This window comes from Heloderma suspectum, chromosome 1 (assembly GCF_057233095.1).
Source record: "Heloderma suspectum isolate Gila_16-S chromosome 1, 16-S_ref, whole genome shotgun sequence".
Classification (NCBI taxonomy): Eukaryota; Metazoa; Chordata; class Lepidosauria; order Squamata; family Helodermatidae; genus Heloderma; species Heloderma suspectum.
Window position 1 is genome coordinate 96,576,803 of NC_139458.1, and position 23,548 is coordinate 96,600,350.

The 23,548-nt window shown below is 43.7% G+C and overlaps 1 protein-coding gene across 1 annotated transcript in view; it reads right to left on the reverse strand.

Annotated features, from left to right (window-relative positions):
• The window catches only part of ANO1 (anoctamin 1), a 177,990-nt gene extending 160,547 nt beyond the window's left edge, over positions 1–17,443 (reverse strand). The window contains exons 1-2 of the mRNA XM_084852047.1: positions 16,877–17,443; positions 13,028–13,120 (exon numbers count right to left, since the gene is read on the reverse strand). Coding sequence (XP_084708173.1) covers positions 13,028–13,079 — 52 coding nt within the window. The 5' untranslated portion in view covers positions 13,080–13,120; positions 16,877–17,443. The remainder of the gene's footprint in view (positions 1–13,027; positions 13,121–16,876) is intronic.
• Between the last annotated feature and the right edge of the window lie 6,105 nt (positions 17,444–23,548).

Genomic DNA, 23,548 nt, shown 5'->3' on the forward strand with positions numbered 1-23,548 from the left:
ATTGGAGGGGCCTGGGTTTTGGGGGTGGGGCCACACCCCCTTGACATCATCTAGCTCTGCCTGCTTGGTCCAGGGTGTAATCCGTCCCCTGGAGCAAATGTGGTTGCCTTCCCCTGTCCTGACAGTTCAATCTAAATATGCGGATATGTGGTAGGGAATAAAGGCATTTATCCAGTGCATTTTTGGCATACCTAAATTATGCCACATGAATGAAAAATGCCTTAAACATTACAAATGAAAGCAAGGAGACAACATTACTTCAGACTATCATTTGCTTGCCATTAATCAACAACAGATTTTTTTGGCTTCACATTGAAGTGCAGAATACAGAAAATCCTTTGCTTTCTTTAGGCCAAACAGGAGATTCTGTGCCAATTGCTATTTTAAGCAATAAAGTAATTTTCACCAATGAATGTGGGCCAAATGAAACATGATTCTAAACACATCAACAGAAACCATGTCAGGTTTATGTTTAATTCAGTAATAGGCACGAGGAGGCCATTTTTATCAGGATAATCATGCACAAGGAGGGGTTTTACCCCTTTTCTCCCCATCCGCAATCCTGACAGGCCCTCCACCCGCAGCTATCAGGTATTAGCCTTGGGGTGAGGGTGACTAGCTCTTGTGCCAATGGGAGTCTCTTTCCTAAGGCTAATACCTACATTCGGAGGGGGCGATTTTCATTGGAATCCCACCTGGGGAGAGAAGAGTTAATGCCCCTCCTTGCTCAATGGGGTCCTGGAAAATCACTCCTTGCACCTGGGATTAAAGCTTTTTTTAAAGCTATTTGAAAAAGAATCACATCCAGTTTGGCCCCAGGCCTCTCAGGATCCTTCTGTGTATTACCCAATGCCCCAAATTCCATAATACATTAACATGTCTGAAAAACAGAATCCAGGATAGGGTTTAGCAGATGAAGAATCAGGGCTGTTGCTATTAGGAGCAGGGTTGATTTTCAAAGGCTGGGGTCACTGGGGTCACCAGGGGGAATGGAGCAGATTTAACCTTTCAACCCACGGGTGTCTCTTGAGTTCGCCTTTTATTCTTTTCCATATACATGAAGGGGAAAACCTGCCCTCTCCCACCCTTGAGCCTGGGTGGCCAAGCCTCAGTAACAGGGATTACATGGACAGAGAGAAATAAAATCCGCTGCAATACCTTGCAGTATACAGGTCCTCCTTTCTTCACACATGCCACCATGCATCATAGAGAAAGCCTTTGTTAGTATAAAAGGGTAGAAATCATCATAAGTGATCTTTAGCATCACGTTTCGAGTTTCTCTAGTTGTCCTGCCTCACAAATATGGTCTGAAGGACCCACTCTGTTACAGCTGAAGTTTCTAGAGAAGGGAGAGCTAGTAGCAAAAGATATACTTCTTTGACTGTGGTGGAAAAAAAGGGTGTATACAGCCAGCAAAACCAGGGGAAAAACACTACGGCATAACCCAACCCACAAGGTTGAATGATCATTTAAATTCAACCAGTTTTGCAGCACTTCTCTAAGTGGTACAATAAATAGTTAACTATAATTGACCATGAGCACAAAAAAGGGAAGTATTTCTTTCCCCACATAGTCAACTCCCTGTTTTTCAGTATAGAAACATAGGGAGAGGGGTTATGACCTGATTGACTGAAACAGGCTAAAGAATGAGAAATGAAAAATATTTCTTCCTTGCTTTGATATAATGATGGCATTCAGACATCACAGCAACCCAGATTTTTTTATTATTATTTATTTAAAATCTGGGTTATTGTGAGCATGCCAGTGTGATATTGCATGCAACTCAGTTGCTCCCGCTTGGCACACCCTGCTGCTGTCCCTGGCTTGGTTACATCTGAACTGGAAACTCCCCTCTGACAAGCCAGAATTGTAGCCCAAGGTTTGTTCTTGGCTTACGACTTTGGCTTGTCAGGGTTGTGGCAAGCCATAGTTACTGGTTCAAGCGCAATGCTAACCAAGCCAGGGATAGAGAGGAACCTGCTGTTGCCAGGGGGAACCAAGCGAGAGCAATCACTCACGAAAACCCAGAATTTTAAAAAAATTCTGAGTTACCATGACGTGCCAACCAGGCTACTAACTGTTAAGTCGAACAATAATGAGGAGTTATGAAGTCTAGGTACTACCAATGAAACAGTTTGTCAAGGCTTTAATAAAATATAGTTACTTTGTGGGCAATAGCTAGAAAAGCACCTCACTACTTATGTGTAAAAAACAAAATCCAAAATGGTGCAATCCATAGGGTGCAACCTTTTACTCTGAGAGAATGTCCCAGTCCAGTGGCCATAGAACTTTGCACATCTCCCTCACTCTTGGAAGGCTCCTCTCAGCAGCTGTAGAAAGGTCCCCCACCGTTGCTCCTTTGCTGGGAAAAAGAAGGCATTCTGGGGGCAGATTTGCATCAACAAGATCCAAAGCCCTCCTGGCTTTATTCCCCCAATATGCTCCCCAAGGGAGAGGAAATGCCCTGGCTCTGGTGCACTTATTTTCCCATTACCCACAGATACCTTCAGCCCTGCCCAGCACAGGCTTTGGACATGGCAGTTCTCTGCCATAGATTCTATTTTTTGTGAACTGCCCAGAGAGTTTTGGCTATTGGGCAATATAGAAATGTAATAAAAATAAATAAATAGATTCTCCCTCCCACACCCCAATAGGATTGCCCTGTCAGTGAAGGATAAAGGGCCAATAACACCCTCAGGCTTACTTGGAAACATTCTAAGTTGGAGACATTGCTAACATTAGTAGAGTTAGCTTTCTGAGCAATATACCCCAAAATAAACCTAAGCACCTTTGAAGGTAAATAAGCTGCATGACTGGAAAACAATAAAGAAAAGTATAGACAAGATTATGGCCCAAACTTTATCTGGAAAAGAGAGATTAACTTAATTCCCATTTAAATCATAAGACAATTTAGTTGTCACAACTAACATAAGCCCCATTGATTTTAATGGGATTTAAATGTGACTGTCTTCAGATTAGGACCAAACAATATCAGCATGAATGGTAATGCACCGCTGCAAGATACATCACATTTTATATCACCCTTTAGAGTTGAGGTTTTCTTTTTGTAAAGAAATAGAGTAAATATTTGGAAATCATGAGCTAGATATTTGAGCTAGATGGCAACAGTGAAAGGCTGAGGTAATGTGTATACAAGGAGGAGTTTTATGTAGAGTCAGGTTATCTGGCACAATGACAGAAAGATGTGATAAATGAGAAGGAGTCACTCTTGAAAGAAGGCAGCAACAGGAGCTGAGCTGGCATATTACATGAATGCAAATTGAAGGGAAGACACTTATTAGGAAAAGTGGTCTTCAAGTAGAAAGGAGATTAGTCAGATGGAAATGGAAGTTAAAGTAGGGGTATTTAGTCCAAGAAAAGAACTACATGACCCTCTCCAAAGGTGACAACATGCCCCAAATATTGTTTTGAAGGGGGACAGATGTGCATATGGACCATAATGAATGCACCAGAGACTCCATTTAAAACTGGTTCCTCACCTGTTCCCATCCATCTGTATTGCAGGTGGCAGCAAGCATGGGACCAGCTAGGGCAACTAGTTGCCCTTCAGATGTTTTAGCCCACAACTCCCATGACCTCTCACCACTGGCTATGCTGGATAGGGCTGATGGGAGTTGTAGGCCAAAACATCTGGAGGACCACAAGTTGCCCAACCCTGAGCTAGGGCCATACAATACCCACTGCAGAACGTGTGCAATGAACCCACAAATACCAGTTTTGCAGGCTTCTAAGTTAGCGCAGAAAAATGAAGCCACTTGGGGGACGGCTGGCAGCAACATAAATCTTCTCTCTCATTCTACAATGGTTACTAGCTCTGTGGGGTGGGGTGGGGTGGGGTGGGGTGGGGGACAGACACCTTCCTTTCCCTCATAAGTTATTCATTCATTGATTCAGCTTATAGAATCACTTCAATATTGCATCTTCCATCCAAATAACATGTTCCAAGGGGCTTACAGCAACAAAACAGTGGGCTGGATCTAAACAAAGTTAGTTGCACTTAAGTTCCATTGATCACACTGGAAACCAAGTTATAACTAAGTTTTTCATTTATTATAATGGGAACTAAGTGGAAACTAAGTTAGGCTGCAATCTTACACCCACTTGCCTAGGAGTAAGCCCCACTGAACTCAGTGGGACATACTTTGGTGTAGACATGTATAGATTGCACTATTAGCCTGGATCTAACTCAAAAAAAGTAATAAGACCATAAAACAATAAACAGCATTTCTAGACAGCCTGTGCCTATCAAGCAGGAAGAAAGAGTTTTAGTACATATCTCCCAGTTATAATCCTAAATTACCTTTTGAGAGGAAGGTTAGAACGAAGAGACCTGTGTTTCCTTTGAACCTAACCTTCCTCTTTGAGAGCTGTGACTCTAAAGATGCACTACTGGAAAAACAAGAAAGAAGTGAAAGTGTGATTACTCTCTCACTTTTTATAATTGCTAATGTCTGCAGCAGTATTTGCATAGAGGTACTCAAGACACACTTCATGTGATTAAAATCTAGGAAACCACTTGTTACAGTGCTAGCTAAAAGACCCATGTTTATCATCAGTTCTAAGAGAGTTGCCCTAATTGCTCCCCTTTTCCAAGCATAGTAGCCAGCAACTATTTCTCAAGGGTCCTGTTAATGCAGAATGTCTTTTTTCAAAGTACAATTGAAGGTGCCACTGTAAAAGATGCTGCCCAGGAAATTAAGATAAATAGAATCATAAAACAGAACCCCAGAATAATATGAGATTAATAATTTACTGCAGCAAATTTATTCCATCCTTAACTATATTTATCCTGAATCTTTAAAACCTACAGGAAAAGATGAAGGATCCAACACCATTCCCACAAGGTAGAGCATCATCATGTGGAAGTGGTTTTCCATTTGCGAACTCAAACACCTCAATTACAGCCCCAAACCCACAATTTCCTGAGAACTTCCTGTTCTTCTGCCCGGTTTAAGCTTGGATCCTGGAACTTTATTCAAATATTTTGCCTGTCTTGTACTCCTGAAATATATTAGGTCCTGTCCTATGACAGAAGGAGCTGGCTTTTAATGAAAGGACTCTTTGCACTGGAGGAAGATTCCTTCTATCAGAAGAAGGGAACCTTTAGATCCAACCCTTCTTTGTCCTCCTCTACTGCATATAGCTAATATTCACCATTATTAATTTTAAAACTTACTCTCATTTCTCTATATATTTCAAATGGGCTCATTTCAGGAATTCTGATATAGTATTCATGCTCTGAAGAAACAGCAAGCTGAGACTGTAAAACTCAGCAGAATTGAATGAACAGCACTAAGAAACTTGTGGATCAGAGGAGCATTAGTAAGGAGGCAGTTTGATGCAAATATTTCAATCCAATTTCTGTGTAAAAAACAGAGTACAATACATATAATTCCTATTTATCTGAACTGTGGTAGTTAAAGGTTAATGATGAGCAAATAATGTTTTCATAGCATACAGATGGACGTAAGGCCAAACTACAAGTTCAGAAAAATTATAGGGCACAACCCTCCTGAGGGTGTGCCACTCCAGAATCTGGGTAAGGAAAGGAAGGTTTGAATGCTTCCTCCCACATAAGAAACTCCCTACAAGGAGGTCAGTAGAAAGGGTAATATCCCTAACATGCTAGTTTTCCTCGCAGAGGGCTGTGTGTGCATGTGTGTACACGTGTTTGTGCGTGCGTGTGTGTAGCATTCGAACATGCAATCTCCCCATCTGCAGTATGAACAACTATAGTCTCAAGAGGGCTATAACACATGGTATTTCTGAATGTGTAGGACAACTCTAGCTTGGGTAAAATGTTTAAGCATGATAACATAGGTAAAATGCTTCCTCTGCTCATTCATCTAAAAACTCATGAAGCAGGGAGATGTTATTTAAAGTCAACATGCAAACACTGCAAAGCCAGAGTTTCTGTTTCCCAGATCACTGGCAACGGCTCCCACATCTGTGCATGGGACTTTTGTCCACCATGATTCCCATGAGGCCATTAAAATATATTATATTAAGGGATGCTAAATTAAATTGTTTGTTCATGTCTATGAAAAGGAAGGCTCTCTAGATGGCCATCACTGATGTTACCCAAGAACTTCCTCATCTTTCAAACCACATAGTCTAGAGAAGTGGCTTTTAAAATACACAGCAATTATATTCTCTCTCTCTCTCTCTCTCTCTCTCTCTCTGTGTGTGTACACATATAGCTGTAAGCTGGCTATGTGAAATACATTTAATATATTGATAATAAGGATTGTAGAATTGTTCAAAGTTGTTTTTAGTTATATGTTGTTTGTATATATTGTCTGTGTGCTTTTATGTAAATGGAGTTTACATTTTTTATATTGTATTTAATGTTTTAACTTCTGTAAACCACCCAGAGAGCTTTGGCTATGGGGCGGTATAGAAATGTAATAAATGAAGATGATGATAGGATGGTGCTGCTCTATTAGAATTCATCATCACAATTTCATGAAGTTTCACTTTTCAGTGGGAAAGTTGCTCTTTCCAGCGGGTGGTCTGATCATCCACTTTTTGGCATATTTTTGCACCCGTTTGTGGCCTTCCCCACCTCCCAGCCCAATCTGCTGCTGCTTCAGCACTGTTTTGTTTTTGCTGCTTTTACTTCAAAGGGCTTATTCAGTGCATGATACCAGCCGATCAGAGATCACACAGCGAACATGATGACAATACTGTATCACGTAGCCAATCAAATGTGGCAGTTACTGAGGTCCAATAACACCCTCCCTCTAAATGGAGTGAGTCGAAGATGAAATACCACCAACTGACATGCAACCATGCTGATGCTCCTGTATTGTCACGTTGTTACTGGTTGCTCTGCCCGTCAGTGCTACATGGCAAAACTTTTGCCCCAGTCTGCCTCTAGTCATACATAGTTACACATGACTAGCTGGGACAGAATGTGAATGGGGATGCATATTTGAAGGATTATTCCATAGAAAGCAATATATTGCAGATGGATGACATCTACATCAGGATACCCAACCAAAATGTGGATGTCCTCTATACGCACAGCATTACTTTTAATGAGATGTACATACATTCAGATACGCAAATCTGTTCGCAGTCTGAGCCAACTCATCAGCTATGTCTGATTGGATCAAAATTTCTTTTAGTCAGTGTTTATGATTTTATTGGGTTTTATTAGTTGTACCCCACTTTGGGATTATTTTATCATGAAAAGCAGGTAATGAATTTCATAAATAAACTGACTCAGTTGCTTTGGTAATAGGGAAACTTTCCTCCTTCTGACACCTTGTAAAGAGTTTCACATCTATTCACAAAGGGCTGAGAAAGAAAACCAAAAAGGGGACACATTTTAAAAGATTTTCAAATCTTCATGAAATGCACTTTAATGTTTCAGAACAGCAGTAATTACAATGTGCTCTTTGTGACGCCTGTTGAAATTAAGTCTGTGATAGTCAGTTCTCCTCTTGTTTGTCTCCTGAAGACCACTTTCTGAGGGCCAATAAAAATGAATATGGTGAACGTATCACTTTTCCCAGCTACACTAAGTCCCAAAGCACTAATTTTCTTAAAATTTTGAATTTCATCTCTGGATCTTGGAAAACAGAAAATATATTTCTCACCCTTACTTCCGTTTTGGCAATTAATTCCCCCACCTATTAGTATTTTTATTCAGCAAATTTGATATCCTCACATAGATTGCAATTAGGGCCACAGTTTTCTGCAAAACATACTGACTAGGGCAGGATAATTTTTTTAAATTCCTCAGGATCCTACATCTATTTATATTTTTTAAAGGCACAAACTATATCTGCACCAATCGCAAATAATAAATAAAAATATCAAATTCCTACATCCTAAAACAAAATGTTTAATCTGACCCACTGTCAGGATTCCTTTAGCCCCCACTCTATTTCAACACCGAAAACAAACACAGATGAGACGCTTCAGTCTACAGCTTTTAATCCATTACTTCACAGGGTCACACAGATGCAAATTCTCAGTGACTCTCAGTCTACAAAGGAATGCCTTCAGGGGAATTCAAAAGGAAGTTTAGAGAGTTTCCCACTGTTTGAAAAGGAAGGTGGTCTCACTAGCCTAACTTAAGTTGTGGGGGGAGGTACCTCTCATGAGGCTTCTGAGTGCAGCTTCTCACACAAGGCCAAATGGGTAGACTGTCTAAGTTCCTCCCCTGCCTTCACTCTCTTTGCTCTGCACCTGCACCTGGCATCTATTAGATCAGACTCTCCAAACCCTGCCTCCTTTTGTTCGCTGTCTCTCACAGGGGTGTGTGAAGAGGAACCCTCATCCTCAGCCAGCTGGGCGTTTGTAGATGTCTGGTCTAGCCTGGGAAAACATCTCCCCCATGTCTGGCAGTTCTCCTTCAGAATCTAAACTGCTATCCCACTCCCTGCACTCAGAAACACCACTGACACCCTCAAGGAATCAAAAGCCCTCTTAGTTTTCCAGCTCTGCTGGTGACCCACCCTGCTTTGTTGTAAACAGCCCCATGAAAAGTTCTTCCTCAACACTTATATGTAGTGCTATGTTGAACATGTACCAATCTCCATAAATGAATAGCATTATTTCAAATTAATATATAAAGTTAATGATGTGTGTGACTGTCAGCTTCAGGGATGGGAAAGGAGGCCTAATTAAATCAAAGTGGTTATTAGTCTCTTGTCACTATTGATTAATTATTAGCATGAGATACTTCATCACTTTAATTTGCAGTGGAAATGGCTACCAAATGAAGAAATGGAATAAAGAAGATAAAGCTACCGGTCTACCTTGGAAATTATAATTCAGAACGGGGTGATTTTTTACCCAATAAAGACCCCATTAAAGAGAAAGTTAGGAAAAATGAATGTGATGCCTTCAAGAACTGAAGGATGTTACATTTATATGTTCACCTTGAGCTGAAGAAGGAGCCTTCCACTATCAACAGCATCATAAGATCCTTTAACAAATGTTTCAAAGCAATTTCCCCACCTCAACCCAAGGTGATCATATATTCAGGGCATAGACTGAAGGCACATGAGGCAGCCACCATGCTGAAGCTAAGCGGGTCTGGGTCTGGTCAGTGCTTGGAGCGGAGGCCCCCTGGGAACCACATGTAGCCACCTTGAGTTCCACAATGGAGGAAAGGTGGGATATAAATGTAATAAATAAATATACCCACTGGGTAAATATGATCTTCAATGATCTCCATCCACCAGCTGAATAGACAGTGTTCACAAAACAAATCCTCCCTCCCACCGCACCCTCAAATCTGCTCTGGGAGGTTGGGGGACCCTTTAGAGAGGACTGGAGGGACACGGGCATATAGGGAGGAGGAGGAGAGGAAGAGGATGTCCTGCTGTGCAAATGGAAGTCCAGTCATGTGCCAAAAGATGTAGGCCAGGGAAAGCAACCCTGGAAGTCACTTCAACCTCACATACCCCAACTGTTCCTATATACAAGAGCTACTCTCTATTTTCTGAGAGCCCCCACATTAGTCATTGCTTCCATTTTGACTTTTGAAGACACTCTGTGGATGCCTCTTGAAAACTTTATTAGTATGAGCTGCCCTTGCTGTGTCTCTAGAAGTAAAATATTTGTTTCTGTGTTGGGGGCGGGTGGGTGTAAACGCATACACATGAACAAAATAATAATAATACCAGTGTACTGCTTTCTTCTATCCCACACCTAAACACCACCTATCCAGATAGTAAATGTTGCTGAATATGTTTGAGTTATAGCTATTCTGTACCAAGAACAACCTGATCTATGTGAAATTAAACATTCTTACTGTTGGGTTCATACTAACGCACTCGCTTCAGGGTGAAACTATAGCATTCTTCATGTATTAATTGTGTCTAGGGGTGTTGGACAAGTAAAGGAGCCATGCCTCTGGGTCCCTGATGACACACAGCTTCCCCTACCCAACAATCCATGTATTACCATGGACATCTGAGGTGGGGGAGCCTACACATGTAAACCTACACACACACACACACACACACACACACACACACGCACACGTTCCTGCCTCAGAATCCATGCAAGTGTGTAGGTGGGGGTGAGGAGTGGGGTGGAGGAGCCATGTGTCATTGGGGCTGAGGCCAGAGGTGTGGCCCCACAGCCCCTTTCATCACACAAAATGTGCCTGCATGTGAGTGGAGTCTGGAGGGGGCTTGTGTGCTACCTCAACAGATGTTCCTAGACCTGCATTTGCTGAGATAAGACAAATGGAGAGGTGGGAAGCATTTGTGAGGAAAAAACAGGGGTCAGAGGAGATGATTAACCTTTTCCTGTACCTGCCAGTTCTCCTGAACAGTCCCCTTCCCCAGGTTGTTCTCCCTGCCACCCCATGTTAAGCTTATTATTCCTGATCTTGGAGCCTGGCTGGAGAAAAAAAAAAGCATTAAGGTGACGGGGGAGTGTGGGGTAAGCGTTAAACAATCCCCCTCATCTACCAATTCTCCCCTGTAAATACAGCCCTTGAATTACTGTTATGAGACAAATGTCTGCCTTGTAACATATATTTATTTACTGCATTTATATCCTGCCTTTTTTCCTCCAAGGAACCCAAGGCAGCATACATAATCTTTCTCCTCTCCATTTTATCTTCACAACAACAACCACCTGTGAGGTAGATTGGGCTGGGAGTCTGTAACTAACCCAGTGAGTTTCCATGGCTGAGTGCGGACTAGAATCCAGTTCTCCTGGCTCTCAGTCCAACACTTTAGCCACTACACCACACCGGCTTTCCATCTCCAGAAGCCAGTGCAACACAGGCTATTGCAAAGTAAATGAAAAGATGGTAGAGAAGTACGTTCAGTGATCAGTAAGAGTGTGTAATGGGGGTAGGTCTTGATTGGAATGCTTATAACATCCCTAAGTATCCCCATTTTATTCTGTGAGATGTTGGAATGTATAGAATCTCTGATTTCTTAACATAAATGAATAAGGGCTCAATCCTATGCATGTTTAGACCGAAAAAAGTCCCACAATTCCCAGCATTCCCCAACCAGCATGGCTGGCTGAGGAGTGCTGGGAGTTGTAGGACTCTTTTCGGTCTAAACATGCATAAGATTGTGCCCTTAGAGGTTCAAATGAATGAAAAGAAAGTCATGGGAATGTAACACACTACTCCATGGCTCCTGTTAATTTTTTTTTTAAAAATGCAAATGCAAATCACACTCTGAACGTAACATGTACTTTATCCCTGAGGATAAATGATCATGCATTTCAGGATTAACAATTATGCTAATGATAATTAAATTATTTTCTCTGATGTGTGAAGTTCACAGTTCTAGTAATTTGTGGATGACCCAGTACAATCAGCAAGGGTGTGGCTGAAGCTAGGGCCTCATTCAGGTGTTCAGTCATGGGAGAGTAGGGATGTACGAAAGTCACTTACCGTTTCGCGGATCTGCTTCGTGGTGGGGGGGGGAGGTGCTCTGTCCCTCCCCCCGGAACCCTCGACGGGGGGGGGGGAGGCGCTCCATTCCTCCCCCCCCAGAATCCTTGACCGGCCGGCTGTGCTCCACAGCGGCTCTGCAGAGCTGGCCAGGCCCAGGCCAGAGCCATCCGCAGCCGGATTTCCGGCTGTGGAGGGCTCTGGGTTAAAAAACAAAACAAAAACCCGCGTACGCAAATGGCGGCGGCTACGGCCGCCGCCATTTGCGCTCCTTATTTTTGGCTGTCTTAGTCTACGTAAATATAGCGCCCGCTACGCTATTTGCATTCCAATTTATTTTGGCCAATTGCGTTCCAATTTATTTTGGTAAATATTTACGTAGACTAAGATGGCCAAAAATAAGGAACGCGTTTTTTTTTTTTAGCCTGCCGTGATAGGCTATGTAGGCGTCCCTGCGTTAGCTGTGATAGGCTACGTATGTATTTATGTAGCCTATCACAGCATGAAAGAGGAAGCAAATGGCGGCCGCAGGGCGGCTGCCATTCGCAAGTCGGTGCCGACGGGAGCAGGTAAGTGCTCCATTTCACGCTATTTTCGTGGGGTGGGGGCTTCGTGCCGCCCGACTTTCGTGGGTTGGGGGAGGCGGGGGCTTCGTGCCGCAATGGATTTCGGGGGGCCGAATGCACTTGCATTCGCCCTCACCGAGATCTGTCGCGGAATTCTCTGACATCCCTATGGGAGCATAGGCCTGTGCTCTCCGATCAGGCCGTCACACCCTTGCCAGTCCTGCCCCCCTGCAGCCATGTGCTGGGAGTGAGAAATCTGTACAGGGGAGCTTGCTGTAGGCAAATTCATCTCTTGGGAAACCTGTGTGCATACAGCAGGCTCCCCTCTACAGCCATCCAGCCCACAACTTGTGGATAGTTGGGGGCAACCCAACATTCCCCACCACATGGGTGAATGCCAAAATGGTTGTGGAATAACTGAGTTGTTACTTATATGCTACCATTTCACAACATTCCTGTTCTCCTTACATGCCATCCCACCCTAGAGCAACCAAGAAACAGAACACAGTGGCCCAGTTCTCATCAAGCTGGTAAACTGAGGTAGGTTGTACCACATCAGACTGAAGGTAGGTAGTCATTTGATTGAATGCTTGAAAAACCAAACACCTACACACTGAAAACTAGCATGTCAGGGAGACGCTAGGCCTCTTTTCCTGACATCTAGTTTTCTATGTGTGGGATAACTATTTTTGGTATGGAGGAGCATTTCATTATGTGATCCCCCCATCTTCAGTCTAATGTGGTTACAGTCCAGACATAAATTTACCTCATCAGTGAGAACTAAGCTACTGTGGAGCTTTTCAGATGGGAGCAGGCTTGATTCTCAGTGGCTGCATCCTCCAAGGGAAGGTAACAGACTTAGCATCAGCCTCAACTGTGCCCTGAGTGTACCCCTTTACTTTCTCCAGTATAAATGAATGGCTGCAATGGGGAAAAGTAAAATGCCGCACCTGGGAACATTACAGTACATGCCACATCTGTTCACATCCCTAACATTGTGTCCCCGCATCCATGCAAGTACAATATATGGGCCCTCCCTCCACACATAACTTGCCTTTCATAATGATGGTAGTTTGGTTCAGTTTGTTAGCAGCTTTACCGAACATTGCTGTAAGCTGGCCAGCTTCTCGGGTTCAGCACTGTGTGTCTGTGAAAGTAGTGAGTAGGTTTGAGAAGCAAGCAGCTCCCATTTCCCCCCTTCCCATCAAACTTGATGGGGCTATAAACTTGTCTTCGAATTACCACGCGGCGACAACAACATCAGTATACTGACTGGGCAGACAATGCAGTTCCCTTAGAAACAAAACCATGTTTATTAATCCTTATCTTAATCGACTCTTACCCTTTTCAAAGCTGACTCTGGGCTGCCCCCAACTGGTGCTTCACACCCGCGCTCACGCCTCACAAGAAAACAGAAGGGGAATCAACATAAGCTAGTGCTGGAAATATCAGTAATGCTTCCCTTGCAGGGTAACATGCCTATGAGTTTGAAGGATTATGACAGAGCAGGCAAGCAGTCATCTCATGTACCCTTTCCCTTAGTGAAACCACAGACTCATGAAAGAGAATTCCAATGACTCAGAGGCACAGAGTGACCGTTTTCAAAAGGGCGTTTCTGTCCCTTTAGAAAATCGAAGTAGCTTAGAAAAATTCCAGCACATGCAACTTCTCCCATCCCAGGACTGCAGTAAAAGGAAAAGAGCTGTAGTCCAGCACCTGTTAGATGCTGGCCTGTTCAAGGCTCCTAAAGGGGAAAGGAATCCTGTATATTTCAGAATATAAGACTCTCTACAAGGCAGGATATGGATGGTATTAGACAGGGGTGGGGAACCTGTGGCTCTCCAGATGTTGCTGGCCTCCATTAGTCCCACCCAGCATGCCGAAGACCAGGGATGATGGGCTTTGAAGTCCAATAACACCTTGAGGGCCATAGGTTTCCCTCCACTGGTATTGAGGTTAAATCTCACTACGGTCAAAAGTAATCACAGACTTACTACAAAATCAGGGGCGGGGTTATTATTTATTTTAGTCTCCTGCACAGAGAAAAATGGTCCAAGAGGCATTTGTTTGTTGCAAGGTTTGTCAGTAGGATTAAATTCTTGCTCAGTCTTGGATGAGCAAAAATTATCCCTTTTAGAATGGATTCTGTTTATGAGTTATGAAGGCAAAACAGAAGGAAATCCAGTGCTCGAATTATGGTGGGAAAGGCATGGGGTCCCTTAATGAAAAGCACAAAGGCTTACCCTTTGACCACCCCCAGTGTTAACCATGCCTTCCCTGTAGCCTTCTAAGAACAGTAGCTAAGGAGATGCATCACAAGTGTAGTGGTGAGAGTGACGGACTGGGAGCCAGGAGATCTGGGTTCTAGTCCCCACTTGGCCATGGAAGCTCACTGGGTGACTTTGGGCCAGTCACAGACTCTCAGCCCAACCTACCTCACAGGGTTGTTGTTGTGAGGATACAACGGTGAGGAGGAGGAGGATAATGTAAGCCGCCTTGAGTTCCTTGCGAGAGGGAGAAAGGCGGGGTATAAATGCAATAAATAAATAAATAAAAACTAAGCAGTCAAAGGCCCCTCTGTAATTAAAGCACTGAGGTAATCACAAAATATTATTTAGAATCTCTCTATGATAAAGAGCAAATCATAAAGAAAATCAGAGTAGTGGTCCAGCCTAGCCACATATTTAGTCTTCTGTCTACTCTGAGTGTTCAGAAAAAGTACAGTCCAGAAGTGAATAAACTGTGTCTGTTATTTAAAATGGACTTGACATCTAGTAGTCTAAGATTTAAGGACTCTCCACTAATGAGCATGCATGTCATGATACTGGCAAATAGCCAACGATATAGAACTATCCTGAAGGAATATGCCAGTCCTTTTAAAATGCACATATATTATATTTAACTTCCCATGGCAGTATGTTCTACAAATTAACTAGAACTGCGTAGTTGTGTGTGTGGTTTTAACTTTGAATATCTAGTGCACAGTGGAAGAAATGACAATTTGTAGAGCCTTTTTGATACTGAAATAAATGTGAGGGATGTGCACAACACATGGCTGGTCTGATTATTTGTAGATCTATAGATCTGTGGGTATATAAGCAGATATATAAATACCCCATATAAATAACAGGAAAATATCAAAATCACATTGGCAGCTGTATGCTGACATTAGCCCTTAATTTTATCAGATAAAAGTGAAAAAGTGCATTCCTCTTCCTAATTTGCTTGAAGTTTTCCAGTAGTTTCTCAGTCTCTTATGTAGAACTATGTATTGATGGATAATTTCCAACATGCCTCTGCTGTTCAGTACATTTATACACTGAGCCCTCAAATTGATTAATGCCCTCTAATAACCCATTTCCTGTGTTTGGTCTGAGATTATTTGATTTAAAAGCTTTTCCTCACATTAAACTTTGGTAGAAGTGGTCCCCCCTTTTTTATACGGATCATGAGAAGCTTGCAGAGAATACAATATCCAGAAAAGGAGCAATATTTTGGTGTAAAACACAGCTGATCCATATCAGGCTAATTTTCCTAAGTGTCCCTCGTCTCCCGTGCCCCAGAATGAGACACTGTGGCTGGTGAGAGATTTGATGAGCATACAGTGTTACTTTTAGACATGGGCTGACGTCCAGTTTAATAAGCAGCTTTGGGATAGTGGTACTTCATGGGAACTTTAACGAAGGGAGTAAAGAATAGGGCTCCCTGGACTATTCTTAGAAGCAAACAGTCAGATTTGGTATCTTGATTACAAAGCATGGAATTTATAAACTGTGCCATTCTAAATTTACTTCATTTGTATACAGTTCAGCTGGACAGCCCTGCGTTTCAGCATGTCCCAGCTTAACAGCTCAGTTCTGTTAACACCCTTGAAAGTAGAAGGAAAATGGAACCACACAACAGACACTGGTTATGTCATTTGTTGTCCAGCCATGAGAATATGTATAGAAAATACGCACAAACATGCACATTAAAAACATATATGTTTCAGATGTGCCAAATGGAACTCTTTCTAAAGGGAACTTAGAGCAACTTCCAGTCTCTCTTTTCCAAGCTCTCCTGCTTTTAACATCTAGCCACTTCACAGGCAAAGAACTGACTCATTTTGCTAAATTTTAAATACTTTGCATTCTTATTTGGTTTATGAAATTGTTATGGCATTTACATCTTTAACAAATTACCAACCTAGATTATACTGGGTATCATATGCATGCATGGTGTCATCAATAAAAACCGCTGTCCAACCTCTGTTGTTAATTATGTTGCACACACATTTAAGGAAGTAAAGTTGAAAGAAAGTTGGAACACAACTCCCTAAACATTAAACAATACCTGAAACACTAAGAATTGAACTCTGTGATAATAAGAAAAGTCAATACTGTGGCAATACCAGATGAGTAGAACCAAGACAGATAAGTCCATGTCATATAGCCAATTATAACATTAACTATAATTTCTCTTTGTAATTTTAACATTAATCTGCGTGTGGCATATATATCCACATACCTGCATGCATAAGAACACATACCTATGAAAACATTGTTCCATATGAAGTATGATAGAAACAATGGTTTCAAAACTGCTCCTGGATTAATAAATATGAACTCTGAATTACTATATCAGGTTTCTTACATTTATTTTAAAGAAAACTGGTGCTTGTATCCTAGCCGGACCGTTACGATTATGAAGTAATTCTTATCCTTTTCAACAGCACCATCATTTCCCATTTATGATTAAGGCCTTTTATGTTTGATGGGAGGAGGGCTTTAATAACTTGTTACCCAGGAAGAATGACTAAAGGAGAAGGAAGACGTTTTGGACTAATAATGCCACCCCTGAAGTCCAAGCGCTAAATGTCCTGTGCATCCATCCTTCCTTCCCATTACAACTACACGACACTTACACGACTCGCGGGGGATTCTGTGAAGATCAATGCCTTCGTCATCCATTTCTTGGCCAACTCTGGGAGGCTGAGCTGAAAAGTTGGCGCACAGAAAGAAGTGCTTGCGGGAATCTTCTGTCTCTCTTTTTCTCTCCCCTCAGGAGTTTCATTCAAGAAGGCAGCCAACTACTGCTGCAGCCCCGTCTTGTCAGGCATCAAGCATACTCGTAAGAAGGAGCCACTACTTCACGATAGCCCCCGCACATACTATTTCATGATGCTCGCTAGCGATTCCATCCACGGAAGGCAGCCTTAATAATGCGAGCGGAGCGCGGCGGGCGGGGGGACAGAATCAATGGCGAAGCGTCCCGCCTCGCAAGCCGCTCTTGTCCGCGAGGAGACTCCGCTGCTTTCACAGGCGGGCAGCCGCGCACGCGGGGGCCACCTTCGCCTGGCGCACGGAGATTTGAAACTGATGCTGATCCCGGGGTTGGAGGAACTCCCTGGCGGGAGAGGCGGAACTGACTTTGAAACAGCAGCGCCGCTGGGCGCCCAGCCGGGCTCTCCCCTGTTGCTGCCGCTGAGCCCAGAGGCGGCGGGAAAGAGCCAGCCCTCCACGTGACTCCTGCCGGCGGGGCGGGGAGGGGAGCGGCGGCAGCAGAGCGAGGTGGAGGCGGCTGCGGGCACCGGAGGACTTCTGCCTTCCTCCTCCGCATGGTCGCACGCCGCGCTCTTATAGGGCGATCGCCAAATGCAACCGTTTCGAGCTCGTTGCTTAAGGCTGTATGTAGGGCGGGGCGGGGAACAGTGGAGGCGGCGGCAGCGTCCGGGATTTCAAAGCGCAGCCTCGACGGACTCTCCAGCCGCCACCGCCTAGCCTGGAGGGCGGCTGGACAATGCCTTTGGGTTGACTTTGCTTGCCTCCGCGTGCGTCACTTCATTGCAGGCTTTTTGCAGGGTTTTGGGGAGGGCCCAAACCAGGCAGGGGCCTCTCTCTTCTTTTTTTGCTAAGGCTGCCGCACTGTCTTTGCGTGGGGAGCAGGGCTACTTCTCAGTGTGCCAAAGGAATTGCTGACCCGTCCTGTGCGAACAGTTCCTGCCAATACTTAATATGTACAATGAAAGCGAGTTGGGGCTCACACCAACCTGGCAACCCCCATAATACCCAAAGCCTGGAGGCGGGCCGTGATGAGAGACAGGGATCCCTCAGTACCAGATTAGGTGCACTCCGATCACCACGTGAACCTTGAAGAAGAATGTGTGATATAATTTTTTCTGTATGCTTATTATTAACCTCAGACTTTATATTCTGATCAGGGCTGGCCCCATCATTAGGCCCGGGAGGTGACTGCCTGAGGCTGCAGATGCTAGGGACTTCAGTAGCGGCCTCCTGGCTGTTCCTCATGAACACTCCAGCTGTTCCTTTCTGCTCCAGGACAGAGCTGTGTATACAGCCCAACCTGTCCTGGGCTCCTTAAACTAGCCCGCTGCTTCACGTGTGGTGGAGGATGCTATCCCATCACAAATGTAAGATTCAACTGCCAGTCAAGGTGCAGAAGCTGACTGCAGTGGGCATCATCTTGCCCCTCACCTCAGCCAACAAAATATGTTGGAGCAGCCTTGGTTTTCATCCATCCTTTAGAAGTATAGTCACAATCCCTTATTTTACTGTATTTTACTGTACCTTTTGGCACACGCATTTCTTTCCTGCTTCTTGGTGTTGAGTATATTTTGGTTGTGTTCTGTACAGGCCCAGCGCCAGCACTTGGCATGCCTGGGCAAATGTCAGCGACCCTGGGCCCTAGCAGGGCTCACCACCGCTGACACCTGCCTGCACATTTGGCTGGTGAGCTCCTTAAAAATTCCCTGAGAGGGCCAAGCAACTCAATGAGTGAGTGAGCGAGCAAACAAACAAGCAAGGGAGGGATCTGTCTTCCCCAGTGTCCCTGACGGAGCAATGCTAAATTGGAACAATTAATGAAGAAACTAAAATGGCAGCTTCCACCCTCGCCTGCTGCGACCACCTGCTGTTCCTTTCAGAGTTGTTGCTAATCTCTTAGTGCAGTAACATAATCAGGACAGTGGGTCCACTGACACTGAAGAGGGGGTGACACTGGGATAGGGACTGCCACCCTCTCCTGTGTTCCGACAGGAACCCAGAATAAGAACTAATTTCCAGCTATGTTGAAGTAGCTCTGTCACTTCCACAGCTGTAGAGAAACTTGCTTGGCTCAACACTCAAATGCTGTTTCAGATGCCAATGTAAGGCTTTGGAATGAAAGGGAACATTTTCATAGTTTTGTTGAAAGTTCAGTGGTAGAGTGTGTGCTTGGCATGCAGAAGGCCCCAGATTCAATTCCTGGCATCTCCAGGCAAGGCTGGAAAAATTCCCACCTGAAACCCTGGAGAGTCACTGCTACTCAGTATTGACACTTCTGGGCTAAATGGACCAGTGGTCCGACGTTGCGTAAGGCAGCTTCCTATGTTCCTAAGGGTTGGTTTGGTGCTCTAGCACTAACAGAGTTGTGGGTAGCTGAAGCAAGAAACTGAGGGGGTTTCTTACCAGTGACACACTGTATAGACCAGCTTTCCCCTGCATCCTGGTGCCCTCCAGATCGTTTGGACTGCAACTTCCATCTCTAACCATTGGCCATGCTGCTTGAGGCCAATGGGAGTTGTAGTCCAAAACCTCTGGAGAATACCAGGTTGGGGAAGGTTGATATAGGTGGTATTGGCCTTTCAGTCACTCCTGTTTGTATTGTGAACGGCCAGCGAGTGAGTGTGGACTAAAGATCCAGGCATATGTGAATTGTAGAGGTCTGATGTGCATTGGATCCATTCAAAACCTCTATGAAAACCAGGGTTTCCAGTAGCAGAGAGTAGCTGGGATGGCTTTTTTTTTTTTTCCTTGGTATCCATATACTAGTTGAAGTTGAAAGTGCTTCTAAGTAAGTGTTGCGTGCTGTTCTGTCACTATTGAGTTTCTTTTGCACGTTAGGCTGACTTACATGCCATTCTGATGACACCATTTGGGCTGGAAATACTAAGTTTATAGCAAGTGTGCTGCACAAGAGTATGTACTGTATATACACACACACGTACAACACAACAAGGTGCTTGAGGAAGGAATAATCATAAACTGCAGTTTGCACCTCACATCTATTCAGATGAGACTGCTCTGCTCCTGGATAGGGGTTTGCAAATGAGCTAAACTTTAGCTGCTAAAGGCAGTGGGGCAGCACCACTCCTAGTTTTAAGACCCAAGTCAAGAAAGCTACATATAAATATACCGTCATATATTTTAAAACCAGCATGGGTGTCCTGGGTTCAACCCCCTAGACCAGCCTTCCCCAACCTGGTACCCTCCGAATGTGTTAGATTACAACTCCTAGAATTGACCAGCCAGCATGACTGGGGGATGATGGGAATTGTAGTCCAACATATCTGGGGGGCACCAGATTGGGAAAGGCTACCCTAAACCTTAAGCAGCTAACAGGAGTTACACGGCCAAGTGTATTTTAAAGCATCTGGTTTAAGAGTTGTGGGACGAGTTTGTCAGTTTGAAGGGGATTCTGCTAGGAGATGGTCAAGCTACACATTACGCTTAGCCAGCCTCCCCAAACCTGGTGCTCTCCAGATGTGTTGGACTACAACTGCCATCATCCTTAGCCAGCATACCATCCTGGCTGGGAATGATAGGGCTTGTAATCTAACATCTGGAGGGCTCCAGGTTAGAAGGCTGCTCTAAGCGGACATTTTAAAAGCATATTTGGCACCAGCCAGTTTTTTCCCCAGAAGAAGAAGCTATGCGGAGGCCAAATCCCGATCATGACCACAGCAAACACAGTTTAACCCTTTCCTCCCAGTGCTGTTGTCCAGCCAGAAATCCCCACCCCAGCTGCTATTTTCCATAAACAATAAATAGCGGGGTGGGTCGAGAGAAGAAGGTGAATACGCTTTGGTGTGGTGTGGGAGACATCAGTTTTGTACGGCAGGTGTATGACGCAGAGAGAGCCATGAAGAATACGGGGAGGGGGAGTTTTCTTGTTAAATGGGTGGGGTGGGATGGATAATGTCACAGGAGGGTTGGGGGCAGAACCCCACCCCTTGACATCATCTGGTATGCCCGCTTGGTTAGGGGGCAGGGGGCAATTTGCTCCTTGACCAGAAGAGGTTGCCTGCCCCTGTGTTAAATGGTTGTTTTTATTCCAGGTTAGCCCAATCCCCACAACAATGCACAATCATGCAGCCCCATAGAAATCAACAGATGAAAAATGCATGGATTCATGACTTCTTTTTTAGATGTTGCCATCTATACTGGTCATCCATCATGTTTTATGGAGATTCATTTTTTTTCTGAAATACAAACCCTATTGATTTCAAATACTGGTTAAAATATGTGGCTCTTGACAATCCTGACAATTTTCTCTTTCTCCTTAGCTTGTTGTACTACAATTGAAGAAAAATTAATAAGACATCTCTGTATCACAGTATCATCTTGTTTAAGGTATGAGTAATGTTGTCAATTTGCACTTGCTTAAGGAATAATTTATGTAGTTTGAAATACTTAAAAAACTGGGGAGAGGGGGAGAAGAGAAGACAGGTAAGTGTTCAAGTGAACTTGCAAGACACAAACATTCAGGTAGTGCAACAGCGATAGGGTGAAATGTAATTGTTTCATCTGCTGATGGAATAGAATCTGCCAGTGGAGTATATTCCACCTGCCCTCTGCAGCCCCCTAAATCCGCTCCAGAGGTTTGGGGAACCCCCAGAGCAGATTTTTGGGGACATGGGCTAGCTGCAGAATGGAGGAGATGACAGGAAAGGACAGGAATGCAAGCAGAAGTCCACTCAGGCAACATTGGACGAACCCCAGTTTCGTTTTGCCACAGGGTAAACCATATACCATGGCATATTCTTAATTAACACATTTGAATTCCATCCTTACTCCAAGAAGTTCAGGGGTGGCATACATGGGTTTCCCCCTCTTCAACAAAACAATAATCTGGATCAAAATATATAGGGAAAATATTTTTTAAAAGCTGAAGCAACAAACAGGAAAGGACAATATCCTTAATGCCTATGCATTTCAGTATATACTCAGTATATACCCTTTGTCAGGGGATTTAGTCTTTACAATTAAAATAAGGGAGCTTAATCTGATGGTTGCTTGGACAGGATGTTTTTTAAGGCAGTAGACCTCCCAAACCCAGTTCAAAAACAATAACTGAAACAGACTGGTTCAGTTGGGAACAAAGGAGACTGACTTTTCCTGCAGAGCTCCTCCCCCCCCCCCCCCGTTATTCCGTCACAACAACTCTGTGAAGTCAGTTAGACTAAAAGAGAATGACTTGCCCAAGATGTCCCAGATGACAGAGCAGAGATTTGAACCCAGCTCTTCCCGGCCAATGACTGATTATCTACTACTGTACACTGGCATTCCCATTTGTACCTATCTCAAAGACCTGCCGTAAGCACAGACCTGGTTTTCTTCATCCTGTCTTCCCTGCTGTGTGGAGACTTTCTAATTTCTCACTGAAATATGCAAGGCTCTTCTGCAGATGCCAGAGACTTCCCACCCTAGCTTGGCTGCAACAACATTAAGAGAAAGAGAGAGAAAATAATCCCTTACAGTGATGGCGCCTTTTTGTGTATCCATAAAACTTGGCCAGTGACATCCACAGATAAATATAATAAATTCAGCCAAGTCTACCTTAAACAAAGCAGTTTGCAGGGGGGAACTGACCTTGGGCATTCGAGCAACAGTGCCCCTGAATGATAGCAGCAGCTGACATGTGCAGGGAGAATTCCTCTTTAAAGGTCACTAACATACTTTTGCCAGCAGGCTGCAGGAGAAGAGGCAGCTACTGAAAACGGCAGGGTGCTAGCCCAGGAGGAAAAGAGGTGGGGCTTTGGACCACATCCTCTGTGTTAAGAGAACTGAGATTGTGCATACATTCTGCCACTAAGGACCTTTGGGGTGAGAGATAATTAAGAGATGTTGTTAAGAAGTTCTATAGATAAAAGCTTTGAAGGTTCATTTTGATATCTCCACGGTGAAATGCCATTTAGAAATAGGTTATTTATTAATATTGGGTTTTTAAAAAAATCTAATTTCTCCCCATTTCAGTGAAATTTAAAATCTTCCTGTGCTCTTTTCCTACCATGGGATTATTTAATTGTTTATTTAATTATTTAATCTAGCCTAAATTTGACTACTCTCCAAAACTTCCCAATTTTCATAAATAACTGAGCCACATTGCAGGAGGTGTTATTATTAGTAAACACATTGGCACTTCTTGAGCTCTCACTCAGGATCGAGCCAGAACATTAGTAGAAGTACTTGTACACAGGATTTGATAACCAGTGCGATGCAGTAAGGCAGAAGTGGCCCATATCTAAACTTTCAATGGCCACGTTGTTGACCAATCCATCTGCTTGAAGGCCAGTGCATCCAAAGTGTGTTTGATGTCTTGCAGTGCAAAGATCTGATATAGTTTCTACCATCTCTACTACTGTTTTTCTTTACTGTAATTTAGAAAATATTACCTCTAAATTAGGTGTGATGTAATTGACCATATGAAGGCAAAACGAGATAAAAAGGTGAGCAAGAAGCACCAAAGTGAAAGAACATAATAGATTGATATGGGGAATTTCCTGCCTGATTGGCCCATGGTTGTATCTGAGAGACTG